Source organism: Bos grunniens, chromosome 20 (assembly GCF_055505025.1).
Source record: "Bos grunniens cultivar Pamir isolate PY7600 chromosome 20, Bosgru_T2T1.0, whole genome shotgun sequence".
In the NCBI taxonomy this organism is placed as follows: Eukaryota; Metazoa; Chordata; class Mammalia; order Artiodactyla; family Bovidae; genus Bos; species Bos grunniens.
In genome coordinates, this window is record NC_141184.1 from 8,861,575 (window position 1) to 8,887,450 (window position 25,876).

Consider the following 25,876-nt stretch of genomic DNA (forward strand, 5'->3'; position numbering starts at 1 on the left):
TTCAGGGACACAGGTTGGCAGACACTCTACCATCTGGAACATCACAGACGCTGTGGCAGAGGGAAGGGGGGTCGGCACATCATGCTTTAGCTCTTAAGGGACTCTGCCTAGACAAACACCAGGTCACATCTACTCACATCTGATTGGCCAAGGGAGCCACGTGACCATGCCAATCTTCAAGGGGTCGTGGAAGTACCATCTTAATGGCTGAAGAGTTCTAATGGTAATCTGCCTCTCTGGTGGCTAGTCAGCTCTGTTTTCTTCCTTTAGACAAAATTCACTTATTCCCTCCCCAAGAAGGACATAAAGATCCCTGCAGTCACTGATCCAGCACCTCTGGGTGATGTACGCTTGTCCCTTCATCCAAAGGTATATTAGGCTCTTCCAGCTGGTGTGAAAAAATATTGCCGACTTGGGACTTAAACAATAGAAGTTTATTTCACACAGCTATGAAGGAGAGCTGTGGTGTCAGCAGGGTTAGCTGCCCGAGACTGATCGTATCAGCTTAGGACCTCACTTAACCTTAATTCCCTCTTTTAAAGTTCCTATCTCTGAGTGGAGTCTCCTTGGGTGTTAAGGCTACAACATTTGATATAGGGGGACACAGCTCAGCCCGTGACAACAGGTGGTACACAGCAACTAAAGTGGTCCCGCATACGGCTTCTCTCTTTCTGGAGACTTACAAAACAAAAAGACACAGACACCCAATTTACAAAGAGGAAACAAGGAACAGACAATACCAACAAATATTTCTCTTTGGAAAGAAGGAAAATAGGAGATATATAACAGACAGTTGTCTTCACCAGTCCTGAAATCCCCTGGACAAATATTGGGTTGGCCAAAAGTTTTATTTTTTTGGCCAACCCAGTACTATGAGTCCCACCCTGGGGGTGGGGGACATCAGTCCCTGCATATGCTCCCTGCAAGAAGCCTCATTATCCCTCATCTTCCACAGGCCTTGGCTTCACACACGGGTCTTTGACCCATCTGAAGTAAGCATCAGGGAACATGCTCTGCTTGGGAGCCGTGTGGTTTACTCAGCCCACTTCCTGACCTAAACGTTTAGGGTCCAAGGGTCCTAAACAATTTTTATTTTAATCCAATTTTAATCTAGCCTGGTGATTCTTTTAGAAGTATACTTCTTGCCACAACTTCATCAGTCTTTTATCTATTTGATTCCAGAAAACTCCATGTGCCAACAGGTACAACCAGTTACTTTTAAGACCTGTCTTGGGACTTGCCTAGTACAGGGGGCATGGGTTTGATCCTTGGCTGGGGAATTAAGATCCCATATGGCATGGCCAAAATAAATAAATAAAAATAAATACTCTACAAGATGAAATAAACCTTGCAGAGATTTTAATAATGGTGTGATAGCCAAGGAAATATAATCGGTTGAATGGTTTTTAACAGTAGGCACAGAGGTCACGCCCTGGGCTGCAAGACTCAGATTTAATTCCTTTTTATTACTAAGAGGTTTTCTCGATTTTATCTTCTGCTGTTTGGATTCTAAAAATCAGTCAGCTTTTTCAATATTCCAAAGCCTCAAATCTTCCATGAACTCCTGCTTGGAATCCAGCTAATTCTTTTCTGACCTTGTTTCTTACAATACTTTGTCAAGTGCAACCAATGGAAACCATGTCAGTAATACAGCTGACCCTTGAACAACACACATTTGAACTGCGCAGGTCCGCTTATACTCAGGTATTTTTCAACAGTAAATGCTACAGTACTACACAATCCATGGTTGTCTAAGAGTCAACTGTATTGTCTTTCTGCATCTTTTTCTAGCTGTAAATTCATTAGGCATATAATCTGCCTTCCAAATAACTGTGGGCAACAGTTTCACCAAAATGTTTCCACCTGCATAACAAGGATTGTCATCTTTCCAGACGTTCTCACAGTTTCTTCACTGCCTACGACTTGTCCTTCAAGCCAATAACAAATTATCATTTTCCTGCTCTTAGCATCAAACTCCTGGTAGCAATTTCTGTTACAGTCAGAATAAGATAAACTATGCTACAGTAAGTAAAAGACCCACACTTTCACAGCTAGAAAATATAATTAGTTTTCTCATGTTACCTGTTCACTATGCATTGCCTTGGCCTGAGCACCGAAGAATTGATGCTTTTGAACTGTGGTGTTGGAGAAGACTCTTGAGAGTCCCTTAGACTGCAAGGAGATCCAACCAGTCCATTCTGAAGGAGATCAGCCCTGGGATTTCTTTGGAAGGAATAATGCTAAAGCTGAAACTCCAGTACTTTGGCCCCCTCATGTGAAGAGTTGACTCATTGGAAAAGACTCTGATGCTGGGAGGGATTGGGGGCAAGAGGAGAAGGGGACGACAGAGGATGAGATGGCTGGATGGCATCACTGACTTGATGGACATGAGTCTGAGTGAACTCCGGGAGTTGGTGATGGACAGGGAGGCCTGGCGTGCTGCGATTCATGGGGTCGCAAAGAGTCGGACACGACTGAGTGACTGATCTGATCTGATCTGATGCAATGGCCAGTAGGGGGTGCAGAGCAGACACTGCTCCATGTCATTTTTGCTAAGAGATAGGGTCTGACAATGGAGAGGAAATGGCAACCCACTCCAGTATCCTTGCCTAGAGAATCCCATGGACAGAGGAGCCTGGTGGGTGCTGTCCATAGGGTCGCACAGAATCAGACACGACTGAAGTGACTTAGCATGCATGCATGCATTGGAGAAGGAAATGGCAACCCATTCCAGTATTTTTGCCTGGAGAATCCCAGGGACAGAGGAGCCTGGTGGGCTGCCATCTATGGGGTCGCACAGAGTCGGACATGACTGAAGCGACTTAGTGGCAGCAGCAGCAGGGTCTGACAAACATAACACCATCTGGAACTGTTGTGGTAGAAATAAGTAAAAGCGAAAAAAGTGCTAGTCGCTCAGTCATGTCCGACCCTCTGGGACCACACAGGCTCCTCTGTCCATGGAATTCTCCAGGTAGGAATACCAGAGTGGGTTGTCATTTCCTACTCCAGGAGACCTTCCCAACCCAGGGATTAAACCTGTGTCTCCTGCATTGCAGGCAGATTCTTTACCATCTGAGCAACCAGGGGAGTGTAATAATTGATGCACTAAATCCTAATGATTCTGTCCATATTTTATTGACCACATTGAATCCCATGGCCATACCTAATTTAGAGGAGCTGGGGAATTCCAATCCTACTATGTGCCTGGAAAAGTGAAAGTTAGTTGCTCAGTCGTGTCCATCTCTTTGAGACCCCATGGACTGTAGCCCACCAGGCAACTCTGTCCATGGGACTCTCCAGGCAAGAATACTGGAGTGGGCTGCCATTCCCTTCTCCAGGGGATCTTCCCGACCCAGGGACTAAACCTGCGTCTCCTGTACTGCAGGCAGATTCTTTACCATCTGAGCCACCAGGGAAGAAGACTGTGAAAATAACAGTCAATAGCCCTTATGATTATCATACTCATTTTTTTAGATCAAGACACGTGAGAATAAGCTCGAATAAACTTTCCAAAAGACTGCACACAAAAAGAAGACACCAGGATTTCCGTGGTGGCACAGTAGATAAGAATCTGCATGCCAGTGCAGGGGTCCTGGGTTAGATCCCTGGTCAAGACAGGATTCCACATGCCACAGAACGACTGAGCCCATGAGCCATAATTCCTAAGCCTGCAGGTTACAACTACTGAGGCCCCGTGCGCCTAGAGCCTGTGCTCAACAAGAGGAGCCAGCACAATGAGAAGCCCACTCACCACAAGCAAGAGTAGCCCCTGCTCGCCTAGAGAAAGCCCATGCAAAGCAACGAGGACCCAGCACAGCCAAAACTTGAATAAATAAATATAAATTATATATTAAAAAAGAAGACACCAGTCTTCCTCTGTGGTTCTATATGCAAGAGAATACCTTAGGCCATCTCCCAGTCTTTAAAATGTAGTTTCCACTGGATTTTAAGAGATGATACATGAAAAAAAAGAATTCCGTCTTCCAACAAAGTTGAAAAAAATGGATCGAAAGTTAAAATGGGTTTCTTCACTGCAGAACTTCTCAGGAGCACCTCATGGAATGAGAGGACCTTGAAACCCATTTGGAGAGAAAATGGCTTTCATTTCTAAGAATATAAGGCAGTAAGTGAATTATCTGGGTTGTGTTTAAGTTTTGTTTCTCAGGTGAATTTATTCTAGGCTTGGTTATTTTTTGAGGATATGAGCCATGGAATCCAAAAAAAAAAAATGACCTCCTACAGAAGGAGATCTCTGTGTTATGGAACCAGCTCTAGCATGTCAGAGCTTCGTGGTCTGTGTTTCCATGATTTTAGGAGGCTCCTGGCAGTTAACATAGGAAAATATTTTCATATATGTAGATAATTCTTCTAACACAGATTCTATTCTCTACTTCTATGCCTTAATCAGGAAAAGGGATGGAGTGGGTCTTCTCTTCTCAAGCTGCCCTTTTTTTGGAGTTCTTTTCCCATAAAGACTATCTTGTCATTCATATTCATGCCATTTACTCACCTAACAGCAGAAGAAAGCGTCCTCCAGATTCCATAAGGTCCATGGACCAGACCCAGACTCACTTGTGCCGCTTCACTGATTCCAGCCTGTTCCACACATCTTACCAACTGTCGCTAGGCATTTCTTTGCTTTAGACCACAGTGTAACTTCCAAGCCCTGGTTTTCTGTTTGGAGGACAAGGAGGCTGTGCACCTGTTTACATCATTACCATTGTGTTTACAACTGGTTTTTGTTACAGAATTGCTTTACAATGTTGTGTTAGCTTCTCCTGTACAAGGAAATGAATCAGCTATATGTACACATATATACCCTCCCCTTGAGACCTCCCTCCCACTCAGTCCCATCCCACGTGGTTACAACTTTAGAAATGCAAGACTGATTATTATCTCCAGACACTAAACTGCATTGTGAGCAATTTTATGTGTGACACACTCTCAAGAAGGAGTCTGCTCTCTTGTTGTTCTCTTGCCTTATTTACTTCAAGAAGAACACTGGGAGTCTGCTCAAGAAGGATGATGCTCCGTGGTTATATCTTCTCTGGGAGCTGCAAACAAGACACCATCAGCCTGCCAAGCATATGCAGGGCTGTTCCAATGTGAAAGAGAAGCTTCGCTGATCAGTGAACAGAACAAACCACAGCTGCTAGTTTAGCTCTGGCTTGAATCAGAAGATGCAACTTATCCCACCTCCAAGGGCTGATTAAAGCTCTGATTCACGCATGAACTACCCAGCCCATATGGGATGGGCCACTCAGCTCAAGCTAAAACTTTCTTAGAATTTTATAGAGTTCAGGAAGGCTTCCTTGGTGGCTCAGTGATAAAGAATCCACCTGTAATGCTGGAGACGAGGGTTCAGTCCCTGGGTCAGGAAGATCCCTTGGAGGAGGGCATGCCAACCCACTCCAGTACTCTTGCCTGGAAAACCCCATGGACTAAGGAGCCTGGTGGGCAATAGTCCACAAACTTTGGGTCACAAAGAGCGGGACTGAAGTGACTGAGCACTTATGCAGAGTTCAGGAAAACTGCTTCTGATAACAACCCATTGCTGTTTTCTGATCATTACTTGAATAATGCCATTTAAAGCCATACTCTTTTCATCATCACAGTATGACTTCAGCTCAGTTCAACTGCTGTCATGTCCAACTCTTTGCAACCCCACGGACTGCAGCATGCCAGATTTCCCTGTCCTTCACCAACTCCCAGAGTTTGCTCAAACTCATGTCCATTGAGTCAGTGATGCCATACAACCATCTCTTCCTTTGTTGTCCCCTTCTCCTCTTGCCTTCAAGACCCTGATGCTGGGAAAGACTGAAGGCAGTATGACTTGCTCAGAGGTAAAATTTGTAAAGCGCTGCTAAGTCATCCTCCCAGTCAGACTGCCTGTTCCATCTCCTTAAATGAAGTCTTAGTCTCTGGAAGTTCCCTGTCTGGGCATTAAAAAGCCCTCAGAACAACCGATTAAAATGTTTCCCAGACTTCCTCACTAGGGTACCCCTAATAGAAGATAAGGAAGGTATCTGGAAGGAAATGCAGGAGGCATTTCTGAAAGGGTGCCAAATTCCTTTGAAGAAGTCCCTGTTTTGTCTTTTAAATGTAAATAATTCCTGTGCTATACTCCACAGATATTTATCCTTAATATAATTGTAAATACAGACTGAAGTACTTACATCACTCATAGTTTGATAGGGGAAACAAACCACACCCATTATTTTAACTGAGAATTTAACATAAAAGCTTGATAACCAAGCACTGGTATGACCTAAAAAATGCAAATAGGGGACAGTGAGGTTCCCAGTCTAGTCAAAGCTATGGTTTTTCCAGTAGTCATGTATGGATGTGAGAGTTGGACTATAAAGAGAGCTGAGCACTGAAGACTTGATGCTTTTGAAATCTGGTGTTGGAGAAGACTCTTGAGAGTCCCTTGGACTGCAAGGAGATCAAACCAGTCCATCCTAAAGGAAATCAGTCCTGAATATTCATTGGAAGGGCTGAAACTCCAATCCTTTGGCCACCGGATGCGAAGAATTGACTCATTTGAAAAGACACTGATGCTGGGAAAGACTGAAGGCAGGAGGAGAAGGGGACGACAGAGGATGAGATGATTGGATGGCATCACTGACTCAATGGACATGAGTTTGAGCAAACTCCAGGAGTTGGTGATGGACAGGGAGGCCTGGCATGCTGCAGCCCATGGGGCTCCAAAGAGTCAGACACAACGGAGCTGAACTGAACTGAGGTTCCCAGAGGTTGTAATGCAGAAAGCAACTAAACACCCCAGGGCTGGGAAACAAAAGGAAGAGGTTGGGATCATTAAACCCTAGAAGCAGAGAAGCGAGTCCCACGGGGGATGAAGGTCTCTGGGGTGGAGACACGAACAGCAGTGTGGGTGTTTCTAAGGGGATCAGTGAAACAGGTTGTGTGCACGTGGGAAAAACTGCAGTTGTTATTACTGCAACATCGGATGCTGAGGGGTAAGGAACCATCAGCAGGCAGTCAGTCACTGGGAGGTCACTAACAGGAAAAAGCAGCAAGGAGGACCCTTCTTCCTCCTCCAGGCTAGCAGCCACCCTCTGGCACTCCCTTTTGGCAGTGCCTTAAAAGGAGCAGCTTGGAAACAGAGAGACTCAGGCTTCCCTTGTGGTTCAGCTGGTAAAGAATCTGCCTGCAATGTGGGAGACCTGGGTTCAATCCCTGGGTTGGGAAGATTCCCCTGGAGGAGGGAATGGCTACCCACTCCAGTATTCCGGCCTGGAGAATTCCATGGACTGTGTAGTGCATGGGGTCGCAAAGAGTCAGACACAACTGAGCAACTTTCACCCTGCAGACACTTAGCCCAACACCAGCACACTGACCACAGAAAGGTTGGGGGAGCTGAGAGACAACAGCTTCATCAACACAGTCTTTAATTTTTTTTCTCCAGTATCAGTTCTAGTTGAATTGATGCTCCAAGAAGATGTACCATATGGATTCATCCAATGGCTCTACATTGTTCAGTCACTCAGTTGTGTCTAACTCTTTGCAACTCCATGGACTGCAGCACGCCAATCTTCCCTGTCCTTCACCATCTCCAGAGTTTACTCAAACTCATGTCCATTGAATCAGTAATGTCAACCAACCATCTCATCCTCTGTCATCCCCTTCTCCTCCTGCCTTCAATCTTTCCCAGCACCAGGGTCTTTTCCAATGAGTTGGCTCTTTGCATCAGGTGGCCAAAGTATTGGAGCTTCAGCGTCAGCATCAGTCCTTTCAACGCATATTCAGGGTTGATTTTCTTTAGGATTGACCGGTTTGACCTCCTTGTAGTTCAAGGGACTCTCAAGAGCCTTTTAATTTCATGGCTCTACACACTTCAGAGAAAACATCTCCTGAAACAGTTCTGAGAAACATGAGAGGCTTCCCTGGTGGCTCAGATGGTAAAGAATCCACCTGCAATGCCAAAGACCTGGGTTCTATCCCTGAGTTGGGAAGATTCCCTAGAGGAGGACATGGCAACTCACTTCAGTATTCTTGCCTGGAGAATCCCCATGGACAGAGAGGCCTGGTGGGCTACAGCCCATGGTTGCAAACAGTCAGACACAACTGAGCCACTAAGCCCATACACTTCTGAAAAAACATCTTAGAGACTTGACAACACACCAGCATTGCTATGACCAATCTGGTGTGAATTAACTCATTTAGGAAGGTCCAAGGGCCCTGTGTTCCCACTCCAGTCCAGCCACTTCTCTGTGACTGGGGGGCACACTTTCTCGGTTCTCTCTCATCTAACCTGAGGGTGTTTGATGAAATTTTCTTAAAGTCTGTTCCAATTTTATAATTACTGGAGATCGCTATGGAAAAGCTCATAAGCATGGTTTTTGTGAGAGCGGAGTCAAAAACAGTGAGATTTCTGAGATCCTGTGGACAAAGAGTGTCACCAGCCGTTTCAGTAAACAAAGGATATTGCAGTCATCAAGCCGTCAGTCACTGCAGCCGCCTGACGGTGCACCCTGAGGGGAATTCAGGATGGAGATAAACAGGATACTGACCACAGATACTGAATGTGCACATCAGAGGAGTAATCGCAATGAGCCAGACTCCTGCCTCTTCCCTTACGTAGAAAAGCACTAAAATTGTTAACTTGAGATATCCGGGTTTTGTGATTAGCAGCTATCTTTTGATGTTCTACGAGGGTTGTTTTTATTTTTTCCACCAAAACTGTGTATCCTGGCTCCTCCCTTTCCTCTTTGGAGCCATCCTCAGAGCTACCTGAGACACCACATTCCTGGCCACCGTCCTCAGTAATTTCCCAGATAAAACCTAACTGACAGCTTTTAGGCTGTGAATTTGTTTTCAGTCGACAGCACTCAGAAGTAACTTAGGGGTCCTGGGAGGAGGAGAACTTTGAAAAAAGGAGATGAGGCAGAAGGATGTGAAACAGGAATGAAAGAGTAATGAAGAGAAATCTGTAAGGATGTTGAGGGCAGAGCAGATGGAGCAGGAGTTGTTCAGTCACTAAGTCATGTCGGAATCTGCGACCCCATGGACTGCAGCACGCCAGGCTTCCCTGTCCTTCACTGTCTCCCAGAGCTTGCTCAAACGCACGTCCATTGAATCAACGATGCCATCCAACCATCTCATCTTCTGTCGTCCCCTTCTCCTCCTGCCTTCCATCTTTCCTGGCATCAGGATCTTTTCCAATGAGTCGACTCTTAGCATCAGGTGGCCAAAGTACTGGAGCTTCAGCTTCAGCATCAGTCGTTCCAATGAATATGCAGAGTTGACGATTGTTGGAGCAGGAGGGCACCTGATATCTCTGTGATTCTGATTACCTGCATTTTGCTCAGTGGCTCCTCTCAAGCTTTCCCGTGGTTTTGAAATGTAATCATTGTGAGCTCTACAATCCTGTGTGTCAGCAAGATAAAATGGGCACAAATCTCCGCTGGGGAAGGCAGCCTTTCTTCTGTGGTTGGGGATTAGAGTCCAAGGGTGGACACTTAACCGACTTCTCCTGTCGGGAACAGGAGCTCCACCCGTGGCAAATGGTCATGAGGAAAGAGGCTCGGCATACGCAAAGGCGGGATTGAGCCTCAGGAGTCCCCCTGGAAATTCTCAAGCATCTACCCCCAAAACCAGAGTCTGCCTACTTTCTGTTTTGTGCTCTCACCTTCACCTCTGACTTTATGGGGGGCTGTCCCCCACTACCTCTCTCTGAAAAAAGTTAACTTTTTACAGCTTCAGTTAATAATTCCTGGGTGTGACAGTATTTCAACCTACAAACTCCTTTGGAAGTCCTCTAGCCTGCCTGAATAGGTTTTTCCGGCCACATGTGATTGTTCAGAGCCTCCCAACTGTGAGAGGCATGAGATGTTCTAAACTGTCTACATACAGATTCCTTTGAGCAGTTAAAAGATTGATTAGAAATTGTATTGGTGAAGGGTTTTTCACTTGTTGGGCCAATGTTTGCTGCTAAGTTTCTATATCTCTTACCTGCTGTGTCCCTGGCAGTGTATTGATTAATATAATTGGTGTAAGTAGTAGCTTTAATGTTTGTAACCTGGGACCCTTGAGTTAATTCTTTTTCTTGTTGTAGCCCACCACACCTTTGCCCTATAGGAATGCAACTTTATCTAATGCTTTTGGAGGGTGGCACCTGACTAATCACCTTTAGAGAAAAATAAGTTTTCTGAAGAAAGGGTCTTAAAATGTTAACAGGCCTCCGGGCCAGAAGATCATGCAAATCACCTAAGCTTTTGCATATGATAAGTTTGCAGGAAGAAAGCCTGGCTTACTGCACGACTCTACCCCTTCCCCCATTATCCTCTATGCATAACTTAGGTATAAAAACTACTTTGGAAAATAAAGTGCGGGCCTTGTTCACCGAAACTTGGTCTCCCCATGTCGTTCTTTCTCTCACCTTCTGGCTGAATTATTCAGCCTCTTTTCTCCACTAAATTTTCTCACTGAGCTATCCTTATTTAACCACTCTTTATATCTTTAATTAACATTTAAATAAGTTGTTGTTTCCTGATCACCGATGCCGTCTCCCCTTCGAAACCCCTGACTCCACCGGGGCTGGACCCCGGCATTCTCCTCTCCACTTTTACAGTGGGGAAGGGAAGAGACCTGTATGTACTGCCATCTGCCACAGTGCGTTTCTTGACATCAAACTCCCTTCATAGAGATGAAATACCTTGTCCTTCTTGGCATGATGGCGGTATTTCAATGCATCGTATGTGTAATTCACTGCCTTGCAGAGGCAAGAACTGCTTCTGTTTGGGTCACAGAAAAAGCACTGAGTACCAAATATAGACAATGTTTGTGGCCAGACTTTGTGTGTGGTGTTGATGTCAACATGTTTACAATTCTTCCTATAATTCCCCAGTGAATCTGGTTACAAATCACTTGGTAATTAAATACCCTCTTCAAGATATCATGGCTGATTTAATGAGGGCCAAACCCATCATAATAGATTGTTAATCTGAGCTGGTGAGCTTTTTTTTTTTTTCCTTTGTTTCATTTTCAAAGATCTTTATTACAGTAAGATATTTGGTAATATTCTTTATTAGGCTGATAAGTTTTGAATTGCTTTTCACTTTATTATCACATTAGTTCCTTTTTAATGGTTTTGCTAGAACTCAGAAGTCTCCCGAGTTTTAATAACCTCTCCTTTTCAGTACTTATAGTCATGGAATTAATTGCATAAAATCATGATCCTTCACTGAATGTGTCACTGGGCCAAAATAAGAAAATGCAACAGGAAGAATTAGACCTTGCAGAGTGATTGACGATTCATCTCACTACAGATTTTTCACTTTGAGACTTTCATTTGCTTTGCTGTATGTTGCACGATTTCCTTTTTTTTCACCTCTAAGTATATCCTTCAGACTGAAGAGTACTTTAGAATTCTCTGAACTGGGGGGTAATACAGTTAAACTTTTTGTTGATGTTTTAAACATAGGAAAGGACACGTTTTTATTCACCTAAGAATATTTTCTTTGTAACTGGTTTTGTTTAAAGGAGAGACAATGATAAGGTGAATTATAAGAAATCATCAAATTAGCAATTAGAAAATTTTCTTAGGATCATATTTTCATGTTCATCTTCCTTGATTCATGATGGTACCAAATCTCTTAAAAACAACTGTTACTTAAAGTCTTAAGGTGAGATCACCCTTGTTAAATCACAATTAATTACTTAAAGAACAAAATGTCAGCTATAACAGACTTGGAAACAACAGAAATTTTAAATTGCTTTATCTTGAAGTGAAGTGAAGTGAAAGTTGCTCAGTCATGTCCAACTCTTTGTGACCCCATGGACTATACAATACTAGAATTCTCCAGGCCAGAATACTGGAGTGGGTAGCCTTTCCCTTCTCCAGAGGATCGTCCCAACCCAGGGATCGAACCCAGCTCTCCTGCATTGTAGGCAGATTCTTTTCTGCTCAGCCACCAGGAAAGCCCTAAACCTAAATATAGTATGTATGTAAAAATAAAACATATTTTATTTGCTTCTAAAGCATCGGGTAACCAAATGGCTTCACTGGTGAGTCTTATCAAATGTTTAAAGAAGAATTAATGTCAGTCCTTCACAAAATCTACCAAAAAAATAGAAGAGAAGGGAACATTTTCCAAACTCATTCTATGAGTTTAGCATTTCCATGGTACCAAAACCAGATAAAGACATCATAAGAAAAGAAAACCACAAATTATTCCTTATGGCTATAGGCATAAAACTCCTCAACAAAATACTAGGAAACGGAATCCAGGAACTAAAAACAAAGATCACAAGGTCACCTGAATAAAGAAAAACCATACGACAAAAGCTAGTATCTTTCATCATAATATTCATTAAACTAGGAATAGAAGGAAGCTTTCTCATCCTGACAAATGATATCTACCCAAAAAGCCCACAGATAAAAGCATAGTTAATGCTGAAAGACTGAAAGCCTTCCCCCCTAACACCAGGAACAACACAAGGACATCCACTCTCACCACTTCTCTTCAACATTGTACTGGACATTCTAACCAGGACAATTAGTCAAGAAAAAGAAATTGAAATATCCAGATTAGATGATATGATCTTGTACACAGAAAATCCTAAGGTATTCACAAGGACACAATCAGAGCTAACAGACAAGTTTAGAAAGGTTGCAAAGTACAAGATCAACTGCATTTCTATACACTAACAATGAACAATCTGAAAAGGAAATTAAGAAAACAATTCCATTTACAATAGCATAGAAAAGAAATATGGAGGAATACTCTTAAGAAGTGCAAGATTGAAACATGAAAAACTATAAAACATTGTTGAAAGAAGTTAAGATCTAAACCAGCACTGAGCCCACAGGTTCTCGAGCCCCCCATGCTACAACTAGGAAAAACCTGGGGGCTGCGAGGAAGAGCCCGCTCACCGCAAAGAGCCCACGAGCTGCAACTAAGATCCGACACAGCCAAATAGATAGTTTTTAGAAAAGAAGAGATAGTTCTCATGCTCCCTTCCCCTCCTTTTGTCCCTACACACCTGGAAAAAGGCAAGGCCATGTAGGCACACAATGAGGAGGTGGCCTCCTACAGAAGAGTCCTCAAAAAAAAAAAAAAAAAAAAAAAACCAACAGTGAAAAGACAACCCACAGAATAGGAGAAAATAGTTACAGATTATACATCTGATAAAAGTCTAGTGCCTGCTTAGTCACTCAGTCGTGTCCGACTCTTTGCGACTCCATGGACTGTAGCCCGCCAGGCTCCTCTGTCCTTGGGATTCTCCAGGCAGAACACTGGAGTGGGTTGCCATTCCCTTCTCCAGGAATCTTCCCAATCCAGGGATCGAACCTGGGTCTCCCACACTGTGGGAGATTCTTTACCATCTGAGCCACCAGGGAATCAGCTATAACCCAATACAAAATAAAAAGGTTTTCTTTAATGTTAAAAAAAGAAATAATCAAAATAAAAAAGATTCTGCACATTAAAAATCCCAAAGAATCTACAAAGGAGCTATAACTAATAAGTGGGTTTAGCAAAGTCATGGTCAATATATATAAGTTGTACTTTTATGTACTAGTAATAAAAAAAAAATTGGAAACTGAGATCTTTAAAGCATTATTTACAATAGTACCCCAAAACATGAAATACTTAGGTACAAATCCAACAAGATCTGTGCAAGATCAGTACACCAGAAACTACAAAACACTGATGAAAAATGTAAACACTTAAGCAAATGTGAGACATACTGTGTTCATGAACTGGAAGACTCAATATTGTTAAGACATCAATTCTCCCAAATTAATCTATATATTTAATGAAAATTCCTTCAAAATCCCAGTAGACTTTTTTGTAGAAATTGACAAGCTGATTCTAAAATTTACACAAAAAGCCAAAGGAACCACATGGCCAAAACAATTTTTACGAAAAATAAAGTTGAACCTTATAAAGCTGAAGTCCTCAGGACTATATGAAATTAAAGAAAGGACAGATACATAAATCAGTGGAAGAAAATACACAGTCCAGAAGAGACTCACATATATTTTGTCAATTGATTTTCAACATAAATGCAATGACAATTCAAAAGAGAAAGAACAATTTTTTCAACAAACGCTGCTGGAATAATTGAATGGCCTAATGCAAAGAAGGGCTTCCCTGGTGGCTCAGACAGTAAAGAATCTGCATGCAATGTGGAAGACCTGGGGTCGATCCCTGCATTGGAAGATCTGTTGACGGAGGGCATGGCAACCCACTCCAGTATTCTTACCTGGAGAATTCCACGGACAGAAGAGCCTGGCAAGCTACAATCCATGGGGTCGCAAAGAGTCAGACAGGACTGAGCCACTGAGCTACTAACACACACACACACACACACACACACACACACACACACACGCGCGCGCGCGCCTGCGCGCAAAGAAATGGGCTTCCCTGGTAGCTGGGATGGTAAAGAATCTGCCTGCAATGCAGGAGACTTGGGTTCAATCCCTGGGTTGAGAAGATACCCTGGAGAAGGGAATGGCTACGCATTCCAGTATTCTTTCTTGAGAATTCCATGCACAGAAGAGCACTGGCGGGCTTCAGTCCACGGGGTCACAAAGAGTTGGACATGACTGAGCAACTAACACTTTCACACTTTCACATGCAAAGAAACAAGCTTTAATCCATACCTTACTCCACAATATTTAACCCAGAATAAATCACAGACCTTAACATAAGACCTAAAACTCTAAAACATCTAAAAGCAAACATAGGAGGAAATCTTTGTGACTTTAGGAAAGATTTCTTAGATGTGACATGAAAGTACAACTCATAAAAGATTAAGTTGGACTTCACCAGAATTAAAAACTGCTTTGCAAAATATACTGCTAAGTGACGGAAAAAAGAAAAGCCACAGACTAGAAGAAAATATTGGCAAAACACACACATCTGATGAAACATGTCTCATATGTATTTGTATCCTAAATATATAAAGAACTATCAAAACTCAGTAATAAGTAAACAAACAACCCAATTTTAAAAACAGGCAAAATACCTGAATAGACACTTGATTAAAGAACTGATGTGTTATGGGTAGCAGCTAAGATTATGAAAAGATGCTCCCCATGACATCATTTAAAAAAATGCAAAATGATGCTCTAATAAGAAACCAATACAATATTACAAAGTAATTAGCCTCTAATTAAAATAAATAAATTTAATTAAAGAAAAAAAAAAAAAGAAACCAGTACAAACTTATTTGAACAAGGGGAGAAAACTCAGATAACCAAGTGCTGATGAGGACGGTAAGCTACCAGAACTCTCCAAAGCTGCCAGTCGGAACACGGACAATATTAATATGCGCACAGTCTGGCAGTTTCTTAAAACATAACATACACCCAGCAATTCTATTTCTAGGTATTTACCCAACTTCAACAAACAGTTGTGTTCAAAAAAAAAACACTATGCAAATTTTTACACTGACTTTATTCATAATCACCAAGAACTGCAAAAAAAAAATCCAAATGTTTTTCTACTGGTGAATGATAAAATCAGGTGTATCCCATACAACAGACCCCTACTCAGCAATCAAGATTAATAAACACACGACACAGATGAATCTCAAATGCATAATGCTAAGTCAAAGTAGCCAGACTCGAAGGTTTACATTCTGTATGTGTTCAGTCGCTCAGTTGTATCCCACTCTTTATGGCCCCATGGACTGTAGCCCACCAGGCTCCTCTGTCCATGGGATTCTCAAGGCAAGGATACTGGAGTGGGTTGCCACTTCCTACTTCAGAGGATCTTCCCAACCCAGGTATCAAATCCACAGATGGAACCCACATCTCTTGTGTCTCCTGCATAGGCAGGTAGATTCTTTACCACTAGCACCACCTGAGAAGCCCTTACATCCTGTAAGGTTCCATCTACAGGATATTCTGGAAAATAGAGGGGCAGGAAATAGATGAGTGGCTGCCAGGGAGCGGAGGTTGGGAGAGGGTCTTACCACAGATGGGCACAAGGGAATTTTGTGGATAATGGGATTATTCTATATCTCATTGTGTGTAATTATGTGACCCGCATGTATTTGTCAAAACTAACAGCCCTGTAAACTAAAAAGGGTTTTCTTTTTCTGTAAATCATACTGCAAATTTTTATGCATATAACTTTAATATTTTACCATTAACACCTTGAAACATTAGGTCAAAACATTCTGAACAGTTCTTTTATATGGTATCATTACTGGCCTACCCTTGGAAGTTATTTCTATTTCCTTAGGCCAGAATATTGGTTTTTTCTGAACAAAGGATTGAAAACTGAAAGAAAAAAAAAAAAAAAATCAAACCCACTTTGAAACTTTCTCCTGCTGTGGGGGAAAAATTGTAAATAGCAAATTGCCATCCTTCATCATTTCCCTCCATATACAAATCAAGCAGTAAGATCCTCTTCCTTGTCTTAATTCTAGCAATAGTTCATTTCTTCTGGGACAGAATTCATCATAGTCCATCTAAATTATTTGCACGTTTGCTTAGCAGTTTGTAGGATTTGACCAATAGTCATATGGATAATTTGAAATATTTGTTTGTTCCTATTACTCTAAACATAATCCACTGCATTCGGTATCAAAGTAATTCTTTATGCTTGAAAAAAAAAATCAGAACTTTGTTTTAATGGAAACTCTTTTTAAATAGATTCAAAATCCATGTCTTAAAAAGCATCAGGTAAAAACCTTAAGAGACAATCACCAAACTACTGAAGACACAAAACACTGACCTGTGAACCAAACAGTGAAACAGAATAAAATGTAAATCCACTGCGTACTTATCTCAGAGAACTGCTGAGCACTCAGGCTTTTTTCCTTCTCTCTGCCTAACTACTAAGTGGGTGGAAATGTTTTCCTTTCATTTACTGGAAACAAAAGTGATGCTGCGTCAGCAGACAGGCTACGAAACAAAACGTGAAGAAACAAGATGACACCCAGTTAAATGAGAACAAAACAAAACAAGAGGCTTCGTCACAACGTGAATGTCAAGATCAAAAACTGTATTTGGAAACATTAAAATGTGGAAGGAAAAGACCCTTTCAAGAACAGAAAGAGGACACAGCAAATGCCAGGTTCCAAGATGCCAGAGCCAAGGCAAAAAGTAAGATGACGGTGATGGTCCAAGGGAAGAGATTAAAAAAAAAAATTATTACTTGGAATAGCACCACCTGGCAAGTCCACTACCCAGAAAGTGCTTTGTAAATTGTAAATACAAGCAGAATCCTGTGGTAAATGTGAAATCCATTGTTTTATTTTGGAATCCACCACTCCCCAAATACTTAAGATTTTTGCACTGAAATACTGTAAATGAAAAATTGTTCATAGGGGTAAAGCTTATCTCAATTAGCAATTATAGTAAGAAACATTTTTTCATTAGAAATTTCAAATTTAGACTCATTTAAATGGCAACCCACTCCAGTATTCTTGCCTGGAAAATCCCATGGACAGAGGAACCTAGTAGGCTGCAGTCCATGGGGTTGCAAAGAGTCTGACACGACTGAGTGACTTCACCTTCACTCTGGAAGAAATCAGCATTGTGAGAATTCTATAGTCACCAAACTATATACAGTTTATATATAAACGCACAAAGTGTTAAAAAACAGAATGGATAGCAAAATGTAATCCAACTTGGGCTTTTTTAATATACAGACAGCCAGGTGAGTTAACGGCTCTTAATGAACCCATGTTAGAATAAAATATTGTCCAGGATAAAATATTATCCCTGCGGATGTTGGAGAAATTGTGTACGACAGGAGAGAGATGGCGATCTCCTGGCAGTGTGCAGACATTAGTCCTGAAAAGGGGAGGAAGGTCGACTCTGGAAACTGTAGACTGACCAAGGCTGGACCTCAGGAAAGAGGTGGGTGGAGGTGTAGGTACCCCAGCAAAAAGGAAGCAGAGATTCCTGCCGCCTGTGAGTACACGGATGAATCCGGAGGACACCGTGTCAGCACAGAAAGACAGATACTGCATGTTTCCACTTTCGTAAGAAACTTAATAGAGGCAGACTCCCAGAGGCAGAGAGTAGAGAGGGGACTGCCAAGGGCTTGGTGGAGAGGTGAAGGCGAGACATATTCAATGGGTATAAAGTCTCAGTTGTATAGGATGAGTGAATTCTAGAAGTCTACTGCCCAAAACAGTGCCTAGGGTGAACAATTCAGTACTGTACACGTCAGTCTGTTAGAAGGGCAGACCTCAAGTGTTCTTCCCACCAAAACAACAACACAAAACACAGAAGAACCAGAGACAACCCTTGGAGGTGACGGATATGTTTATCACCTTGACTGTGGTGATGGTTCCACAGGTATATACACATGTCCAAACTGTATACGTCAAAATGTCCTGTGTTTTGCTGGGGTGGAGAGGGTTGAATATCAACTAGACCTCGGTTAACCTGTTTTTTCTTAAAGAAAAATGTGAGAAAGCACATAATAAAAAAATAAAAACAGGAGAGACTGCAGGAGACAGTGTGGATGGCTAGGAATGAACCTTGCCAGGGGAGTGAGTTTTCTTTCTTAACCAGGAAGCCAACACCACGGGGTGTGGGATAAAGGCAAACAGACCACTTCAGTAAGACGGCGGGGCGGGGGCCCAGCCTCCCCCGACACCTTCATTCACCCATTTATTCAACAAATACATATGGACCGACCACTGAAGACATGCCCAGACTGCCCTCCCAGCTGGGACACAGCGACAGAGCCCAGGTGGAAGTGACGCGGTTTCCGGAGGGGAGGTTTCAGGGTTCTGCCTCACTGTGAGGCTGTGCCTGCTCCCTTCACCCAGGGTGGATGCAAACACTGATGGCATGGCTGGCACAGCTGCCGGTGGTTCAGGGACAACCAGATGACGGATATGGAGATGAAGATCCTGCAGTCCCTTCAAATCCCCTGGCAGGTGGGCAAATCGAGCTCAATAAAAGATTTCAGAACGTATCTAAGGTTATTCATTGGCTTCACAAATGAAAACACACTTGGGTCACAAACACACACCAAAAAAATCCATACATCAACACAAAAGCCATAGGTATATACATGTGTCCCCTCCCTCCTGAACCCCCCTTCCACCTCCCTCCCCACAACATCCCTCCAAGTTGTCACAGAGCACCAGCTCTGGGGTCCGAGTCAGGAAGTAATGTATCCTCTAATTAAAATAAATTAAAAAAAAATGTTTTAACTCCATGAATGTGGTTTGTATAACTGGGGACAGATCATGACTAAGGAGCAAAACTAAAAAGTCCACATGAGTGAGAGTGTCGTGTGTTCAGCTAATTTGAAGATAAGGAAGGAGCCTGTTTTCTGCGCTGATCTGGCCATGCCTGGGGCCACGTCTGGGTCCAGCAGCCACGCTTAAGAAAGATCACACCAAATCTAGCTTCTGCAGAGGGCGGTAACCAGCCCAGGTTAATTTTTATCAAAAACAATGAGAATAGACGATAACCAGGACGGGAGACAATCCTTCAAGTCTTTGAAGCTCCAGCTCATGGACGAAGTCCTAGACGTGTTCAGGGTGGTTCCCAGGGTGTAAAATTAGACCAGTGTGTGGGACATGCCAGGGAACCAGGTTTCAGCCAGGTTTAAGAAAGGCATTTCTAACAGGGGTGTCCACGGTAAACGGGGCTTCCTGAAGGGCTGGGAGCCAACCTCCAGCCCCGGGGATCATCCCCTCGGGGCTCCCTAGACACAGAGGAAAGGCTTCAGACAGGAGTTATGGTTACTTAGAATCAATAACCTAAACGTTCCATTCAGCACTGTTCGTGTGGGATACTTGCTAATCTACCCAGGATGTCCTTTTTCAGACGGTACAAAAGAGAAAGCGACCAGGCCAGCTGGGCATGACCTGTTCTAGAAGTTAGCGGCCATCTCCCAGAGGTGGCAGGAAAGGACAGCGAGAATGGAGGGGAGAGGAGGGGCTGGACGTGACCTACAGTGACCAGGAGGGGGCGGGGAGGAAGGGGAGGGCTGGTACAGCAAAGGGAGGCTCTGTCCAGGCTGCCCGCTCTCCTCCTGGCCCACCAAGTCCACCGCCTCGCCCACCCGCCTCCTTTCTCCATCTCTAATTTTGGGGACCACTGGCCTAAAATCTCACAAATCGTATGTTTCTCACTTTCATTTTATGGTAAAGACATATAACAGGGGGGAAAGAAGGAAAAAAACCTGAAGATGAAAAAAAAAAAATCACAAACAGTATGTAACCAACACAAACCACTGAAACTGAGTTCTCCATCTTCACAAAAGCTTGACTCTGACAGCCAGTAGATTTGCCCTGGAAGGTCCAGTTCTCCGATTTTCTGCTCTTATTTACCAGCGTGGCTTCCCAGCTGGCTCAGTGGTAAAGAATACGCCTGCCAATGCAGGAGATGAAGGAGACCACAGGTTTGATCCCTGGGTTGGGAAGATCCCCTCTAGCAGCAAATGGCAACCCACTCCAGTATTCTTGCCTGGAGAAAGGAGTCTTGCCACAGCCTGGCCCACTTCGGTCCCACACTGCTGAGCCGTTCTCTCTCCAGTGTGCTCTAAAAAGTGGTGTCTGGTATGTGAATCAGAGCTAATCCATTTGCGTGAACTTGTAAAAAATAACTCTTCATTAAAAAGTTATGTATGGTAAAAATGCAAAAATGTATATATATTTTAAAATATGTAATGAAAGATGTCTTCCTTGTACATCAAGTTCCAAACGCCACCCACCCTCCTGAGACGCAAAAGCTAGTACCAGTTTCTCATATATTCATAGATTACTTCAGGTAGGGTACGCATGTGTGTCTGTGTGTGTGTTGGAGCGAGAAGGCACGTGTGAGCGTGTGAATGCCCCATGATGACATAAATAGAAGCAAACCATGCTGTTGCGCCTCCTGTTCATTACTCCTGACAACAGCCTGCACTGCAGCAATACCTGTTGCTCTAACACCAGTCAGCTGGCAGACCACTGGTGCAGAGAGGAGAGGATCACCTGGAAGTCATGCTGGTTCATATCGGATTTTCCTGCAAGGACAGCGTAGCTTTGAATGATGAGAGTAGAACTGGAACTTCGGCTGGAAGGGACGTGGCTCTCAACGTGAAGCCCTTTCTGTTGTATTTCAAGAAACTGTAACAGCAGCGTCTGCAATGACCCGGGGCTTGTGCTGTCCCAGGCTGGTAGCAAGTGGAAGCCCTTTGGGGCTCATCGTGGCTCTACGCTTCCCCCAGAGCAGCGTTCCCATGCTGTTTGTATAAATTACTCTCCTCTGGGCAGTCTCCAGCGCCACAGAGCTGCCTGTCTGGACGGCCCAGGGATCTCCCCAGGTACCAGTGATTCTTTCTATGGATGCTCTGGTTTCCAAGTTGCACCAACTGAGTAGTTTAGGTAAGACTGGGGTAAGGGCAGAGAGAAGCAAGGAATCTGACACGTCTCCATTACAAATTCATCTCTTTCAGCCTTACTAAAATTCAAATTTATATTAACATTCTCCTTAACAAAATATAAGTATCTTGTTTGTATATATACAAGCAAATATAATGCTTAAAAGCAGAGGTGCAAAAAAAAGGGTGATTAAGTGATGAGGGGTACGGATAAGTTAGGAGTTTGGGATTAACAGATACACAGTATTGTATATAAAATAAATAAACAACAAGAACCTACTGTGTTGCACAGGGAATTATACTCAATATTTTGCAATCACCTATAAATAGAGGAAAAGAATCTGAAAATATATATATGTACAACTGAATCAGTTTGCTGTACACTTGAAACTAAAACACTATAAACCAACTATACTTCAATTATTTTTTTAAAAAAAAGAAATTTTAAGTGTGAAAAAATGTGCAAAAAAAGGGGTGGGGGTAGAGATTTGCCTGGAGGTTCGGGGGTTAAGACTTCGCCTTCCAATGCAGGGAGTGCAGATTTGATCCCTGGTCGTCGAGCCAAGATCCCACATACCTCATAGCCAAAAAACCAAAATGTAAAAAAAGAAGCAATATTGTACCAAATTAAATAAAGACTTTAAAGTTGGTCCACTTGAAAATAAATAAAAATTTTAAATATATTATTTTCTTTTAAAAGGTAAAGGATTAGAGTCTGGGACAAGGTCGGCGCAGGGGGAGGTAAAGGGAAGACAGGGAACCATCAGCCTCACTCGCCTCACGATTTTGCTGATTGCCAGCTACTCGGTATCGGCATTTCGCCTAATGTCCCGTGACTCACAGAGAAGGCAATGGCACCCCACTCTGGTACTCTTGCCTGGAGAGTCCCAGGGATAGGGGAGCCTGGTGGGCTGCCGTCTATGGGGTCGCACAGAGTCGGACACGACTGAAGCGACTTAGCAGCAGCAGCAGACTGTGACTCACTGTCCCTTCTTCAGCTGTCACGCTCTGCATGGACAACACGACAAAGCTGTATTTATAGCAAACCCTACAAGATTTTATCACGCAAATGCATCCACCAAGTTTGGGATACAGATGGAGTTTCTGGGAAAATCATTTGACATTTGCATTCATTCGTAGGAAAAATAATTTGGCTGCCCAATTGCTCATCCTACAATATTACAGAGAAGAAAAATCACTTGATTCCTCCCTCGCATCCTTGAATTGAAGCCAGTGATTGACGAGCTACTGTTTTATCCATCCTTCTCGGATAACGTTCACACTATAATATTAAGTTAGAAAAAGACATCTAATCTCCCTCACCTAGAGGAGCCAATGTATTTTTTGTCATTGTTCACGTTCAATTTGCATCAGTCCACAGGGTCACAAGTGGGACGATTCCAACACAATCGTAACTTGGTGTTTTTACAGGAACACTCCCCTCTAAAGGGAGACGGAGTCCTGCTCAAGGGGATCCTGGACCACTCAAGTTTTCTACCTGAACTATATTGTGTTACCTAGATGGAAATTTTCTTACATTTATACAAATATCCACTTCTTCCATCCAAGTATATAGTTTGTGGGATTCCCTGGTGGCTCAGCGGTAGAAAACTCTCCTGCCAAAGCAGAACACGTTGGTTCAATCCCTGGGTCAGGAAGATCCCCTGGAGAAGGAAATGGCAACCCACTCCAGTATTCTTGCCTGGCAAATCCCATGGACAGAGGAGCCTAGGGGGCTACAGTCCACGGGGTAGCAAAAGAATCGGACATGATGTATCAACTAAATGACAACAATAACACAACTTGCAACATATTGGGGGAAAATTATTTCCTTGTGTTTAATACCCACTATGACAAGTGGTATTGTCAACCATCACAAAATAACCCTGTTCCTAAACGGAGTTCTTCAAGGAACCGACACTCAGTTGAATCCAATGAAGAGGGAGCTGGGACATCCCAGGGACAGTGACAGCTCCTCCAGCCAACCAGAGGTCGGTGGTTGAGGGCAGGCATCTGGTAGGAACTCCCACCCCCTAGGACCATGGCCAGCCCCCTGCACTGAGCCCTTGACCAGAAAGAAACCTGTCTCTTGTCTCTCACACCTCTCCAAGGTCCTCTGGCCTCAACCTCTTGACCTGAGCTCCCACTTGGCGGTCCCCAATCCTCCTGTTCCTCAATTAAAATTTTCAACACAAAACTCTACAGCTCAGCTCCTATCTACCAGCCAGCTGTTCCAGATGCCAAACCTGGTCAGACAAGCTGGGGAAGGGTCGGGGGGTGGTTCCTGGTCTTCAGCAGGCTGCTCCTGGGACAAGGTCCCAAGGTCAGGCGATGTCAGAAGGGAGTGAGGTGTCATTAGTGTCCTGTTTCCACCAGAGGCTTCAGAAACAGTCCCCCGGGTTAATCAGTGCCCAGTGAACCTGACCACATTCTCTCCAGCTGAGCCCTTGATGGGTTGTAGATTCCAACCTCCTTCTCTGCTCCTGCACGTCTCCCAGCTGGAGGCCCTGGTACGTTTCTCTTTACTCGCCTGCACCTCAACACTTCAACTACCTTGTCAGCACATCCCAAGGTGGTTGTGTTTGGGATGCTGAGTTCTGTGGAGTTGTGGGACTCGCCTTCACAGCTGAAGCCTGACGCCTCCTAGACCCCCAGAGATTGGCAGACAGGACGCAGGCGGCCCTGCCAGGACTGGGGAACTCGTCATCAGCGCAGGTCATCTCAGCACTCAGTCTGCTGGAGGACGGATCTCTTCTGCAACATCTCCACCCAGTGGCCAGCCTGCCTCAGCTCCAGCGTCTCCAGTGACCAGCGACTCACCAGGTCCTGAAAGGACTTCATCCTGAGCGTGAACTTCACATCTGTCCGCTCCCACCCGATGACCCCAGTTCACACCTTGGAGCCACAGAACAGGTCGAACTGCAGAGAACCAGCCAACTGTAGTAAGACCCTGAGCTCCCGAGGCGGGCTGTAACTGAGCAAGTTAATGATCTCTCACACACACTCTCACACACACACACACACACACACTGGGGGGGGTGTAACTGAGCAACTTAATGATCACACACATATACATATACACACACCAGAGCAGTTTGTAACTGAGCAAGTTAATGATCTCACACACACACGCACGCACACACACACTGAAGTGGGTTGTAACAACAAGTTAATGAAAACTCACACACATATACACACACACACACACACACATACACACACACACACACGCACACATACATACACACACACACCAGAGCAGTTTGTAACTGAGCAAGTTAATGATCTCACACACACACATACCCACATAAACATACATACAACCGGAGCAGTTTGTAACTGAGCAAGTTAATGAACACACACACACACACATACACACACACCCACACACACACACACCCACCCACCCTTGGCTAAAAAGGAAAAATAAGTACAATGCCGCCTCCCTGAAGACGAGACCAGGGCTCTCCCAGTGCATGGAAACCGCACGACCGTGTTGTCACTTTGCTTTCTGCTGCTGCTTGGCAACCCTGCAAACTTTGAAGGATCTTTCCTCTGAACCATCTCTCACCCAAGGTAAATACCACAGCCTCATATTTTTTAATATAAATCTACTTATTTTTTGGCTGCACTGGGTCTTCGTTGCTGTGTGTGGGCTTTCTCTAAGCTATGGCCAGCAGGGGTTACTCCCTTGTTGCTGTGTGCAGCTTTCTCATAGAGGTAGTTTCTCCTGTGGCTCACAGGCCCCAGGCACGCAGGCTCATAGTCTTGGCACGTGGACTCCAGAGCTGTGACATACAGACTCAGCTGCCCCTTAGCATGTGGGATCTTCCCAGACCACGGGTCAAACGCGTGTCTCCTGCACTGGCAGGCGGATTCTTTATCACTGAGCCACCGGAGAAGCCCGCATCCCCACCTCTATGACTGTGCCTCTTTGGGTGTGTTCTCAAGACCCTTTACCACCCAGAATTCACTCTGCTTCTCAGAGCAGTTTCTTCTGTTCCTATTTCCAGTTCTATCACCCACATTAGTCGAGGGACAAACTGTGTTCAAAGCTTCCCCGCCGTGAGTGTCAGGAGGGGAGATCCAGAGAGAAGACCCCTCCCAGGGAGGCCGCCTTCACTAAGAGCGTCCACCCACAGCATCCAACCGACCGGGAGCTTACTCAGCCCCACTCATCAGGGCAGTGGGCTGGTTTCTCGCCCTTCCCGCGGGTTCCCAGGAGAGTCCTCTTGAAGCCAGGCTCCCTCCCACTTCCCTTCCTCGCTGGGGCTAAGAAAATGTTGGCTGGAGCCCAGACAGGTCTGGGAAGGGCTGGTGTGGCTCTTCTCAGCGCTGGCTGGTCTCAATCAGATCGGGCCGCTCTGACGGATACCACAGAAAGGGGCTGAAACACCAAGCGCCTACTTCTCACTGTCCCAGAGGCTGGGGAGTCCAGGATCAAGGTGCTGGCTGATGTGGGGTCTGGTGGCGGCCCTCTTCCCACTGTGACCTTCTGGGGTGGACCGGGCGAGAGAGCACTCTGGGGTCTCTTTCATCAGGGCACAAATCCA

At 44.2% G+C, this 25,876-nt stretch overlaps 1 protein-coding gene across 37 annotated transcripts in view; it reads right to left on the reverse strand.

The window, feature by feature from the left end:
- The window catches only part of ATPSCKMT (ATP synthase c subunit lysine N-methyltransferase), an 88,328-nt gene that overhangs the window by 44,447 nt on the left and 18,005 nt on the right, over positions 1-25,876 (reverse strand). For 2 of the 37 annotated variants that reach the window (XM_086361217.1, XM_086361204.1), the window contains exon 5: positions 15,413-18,896. The exons of 27 other annotated variants lie outside the window; for them this stretch is intronic. In XM_086361217.1, the coding sequence (XP_086217343.1) occupies positions 18,867-18,896 (30 nt within the window). In that variant the 3' untranslated portion in view covers positions 15,413-18,866. Of the gene's footprint in view, positions 1-4,512; positions 4,675-15,412; positions 18,897-18,918; positions 19,662-20,150; positions 21,334-21,519; positions 21,901-21,981; positions 22,332-23,136; positions 24,243-25,876 lie in introns of those variants that run through there. 8 more of the 37 variants (XM_086361200.1, XM_086361220.1, XM_086361208.1 and 5 more) reach the window with 8 other exon arrangements.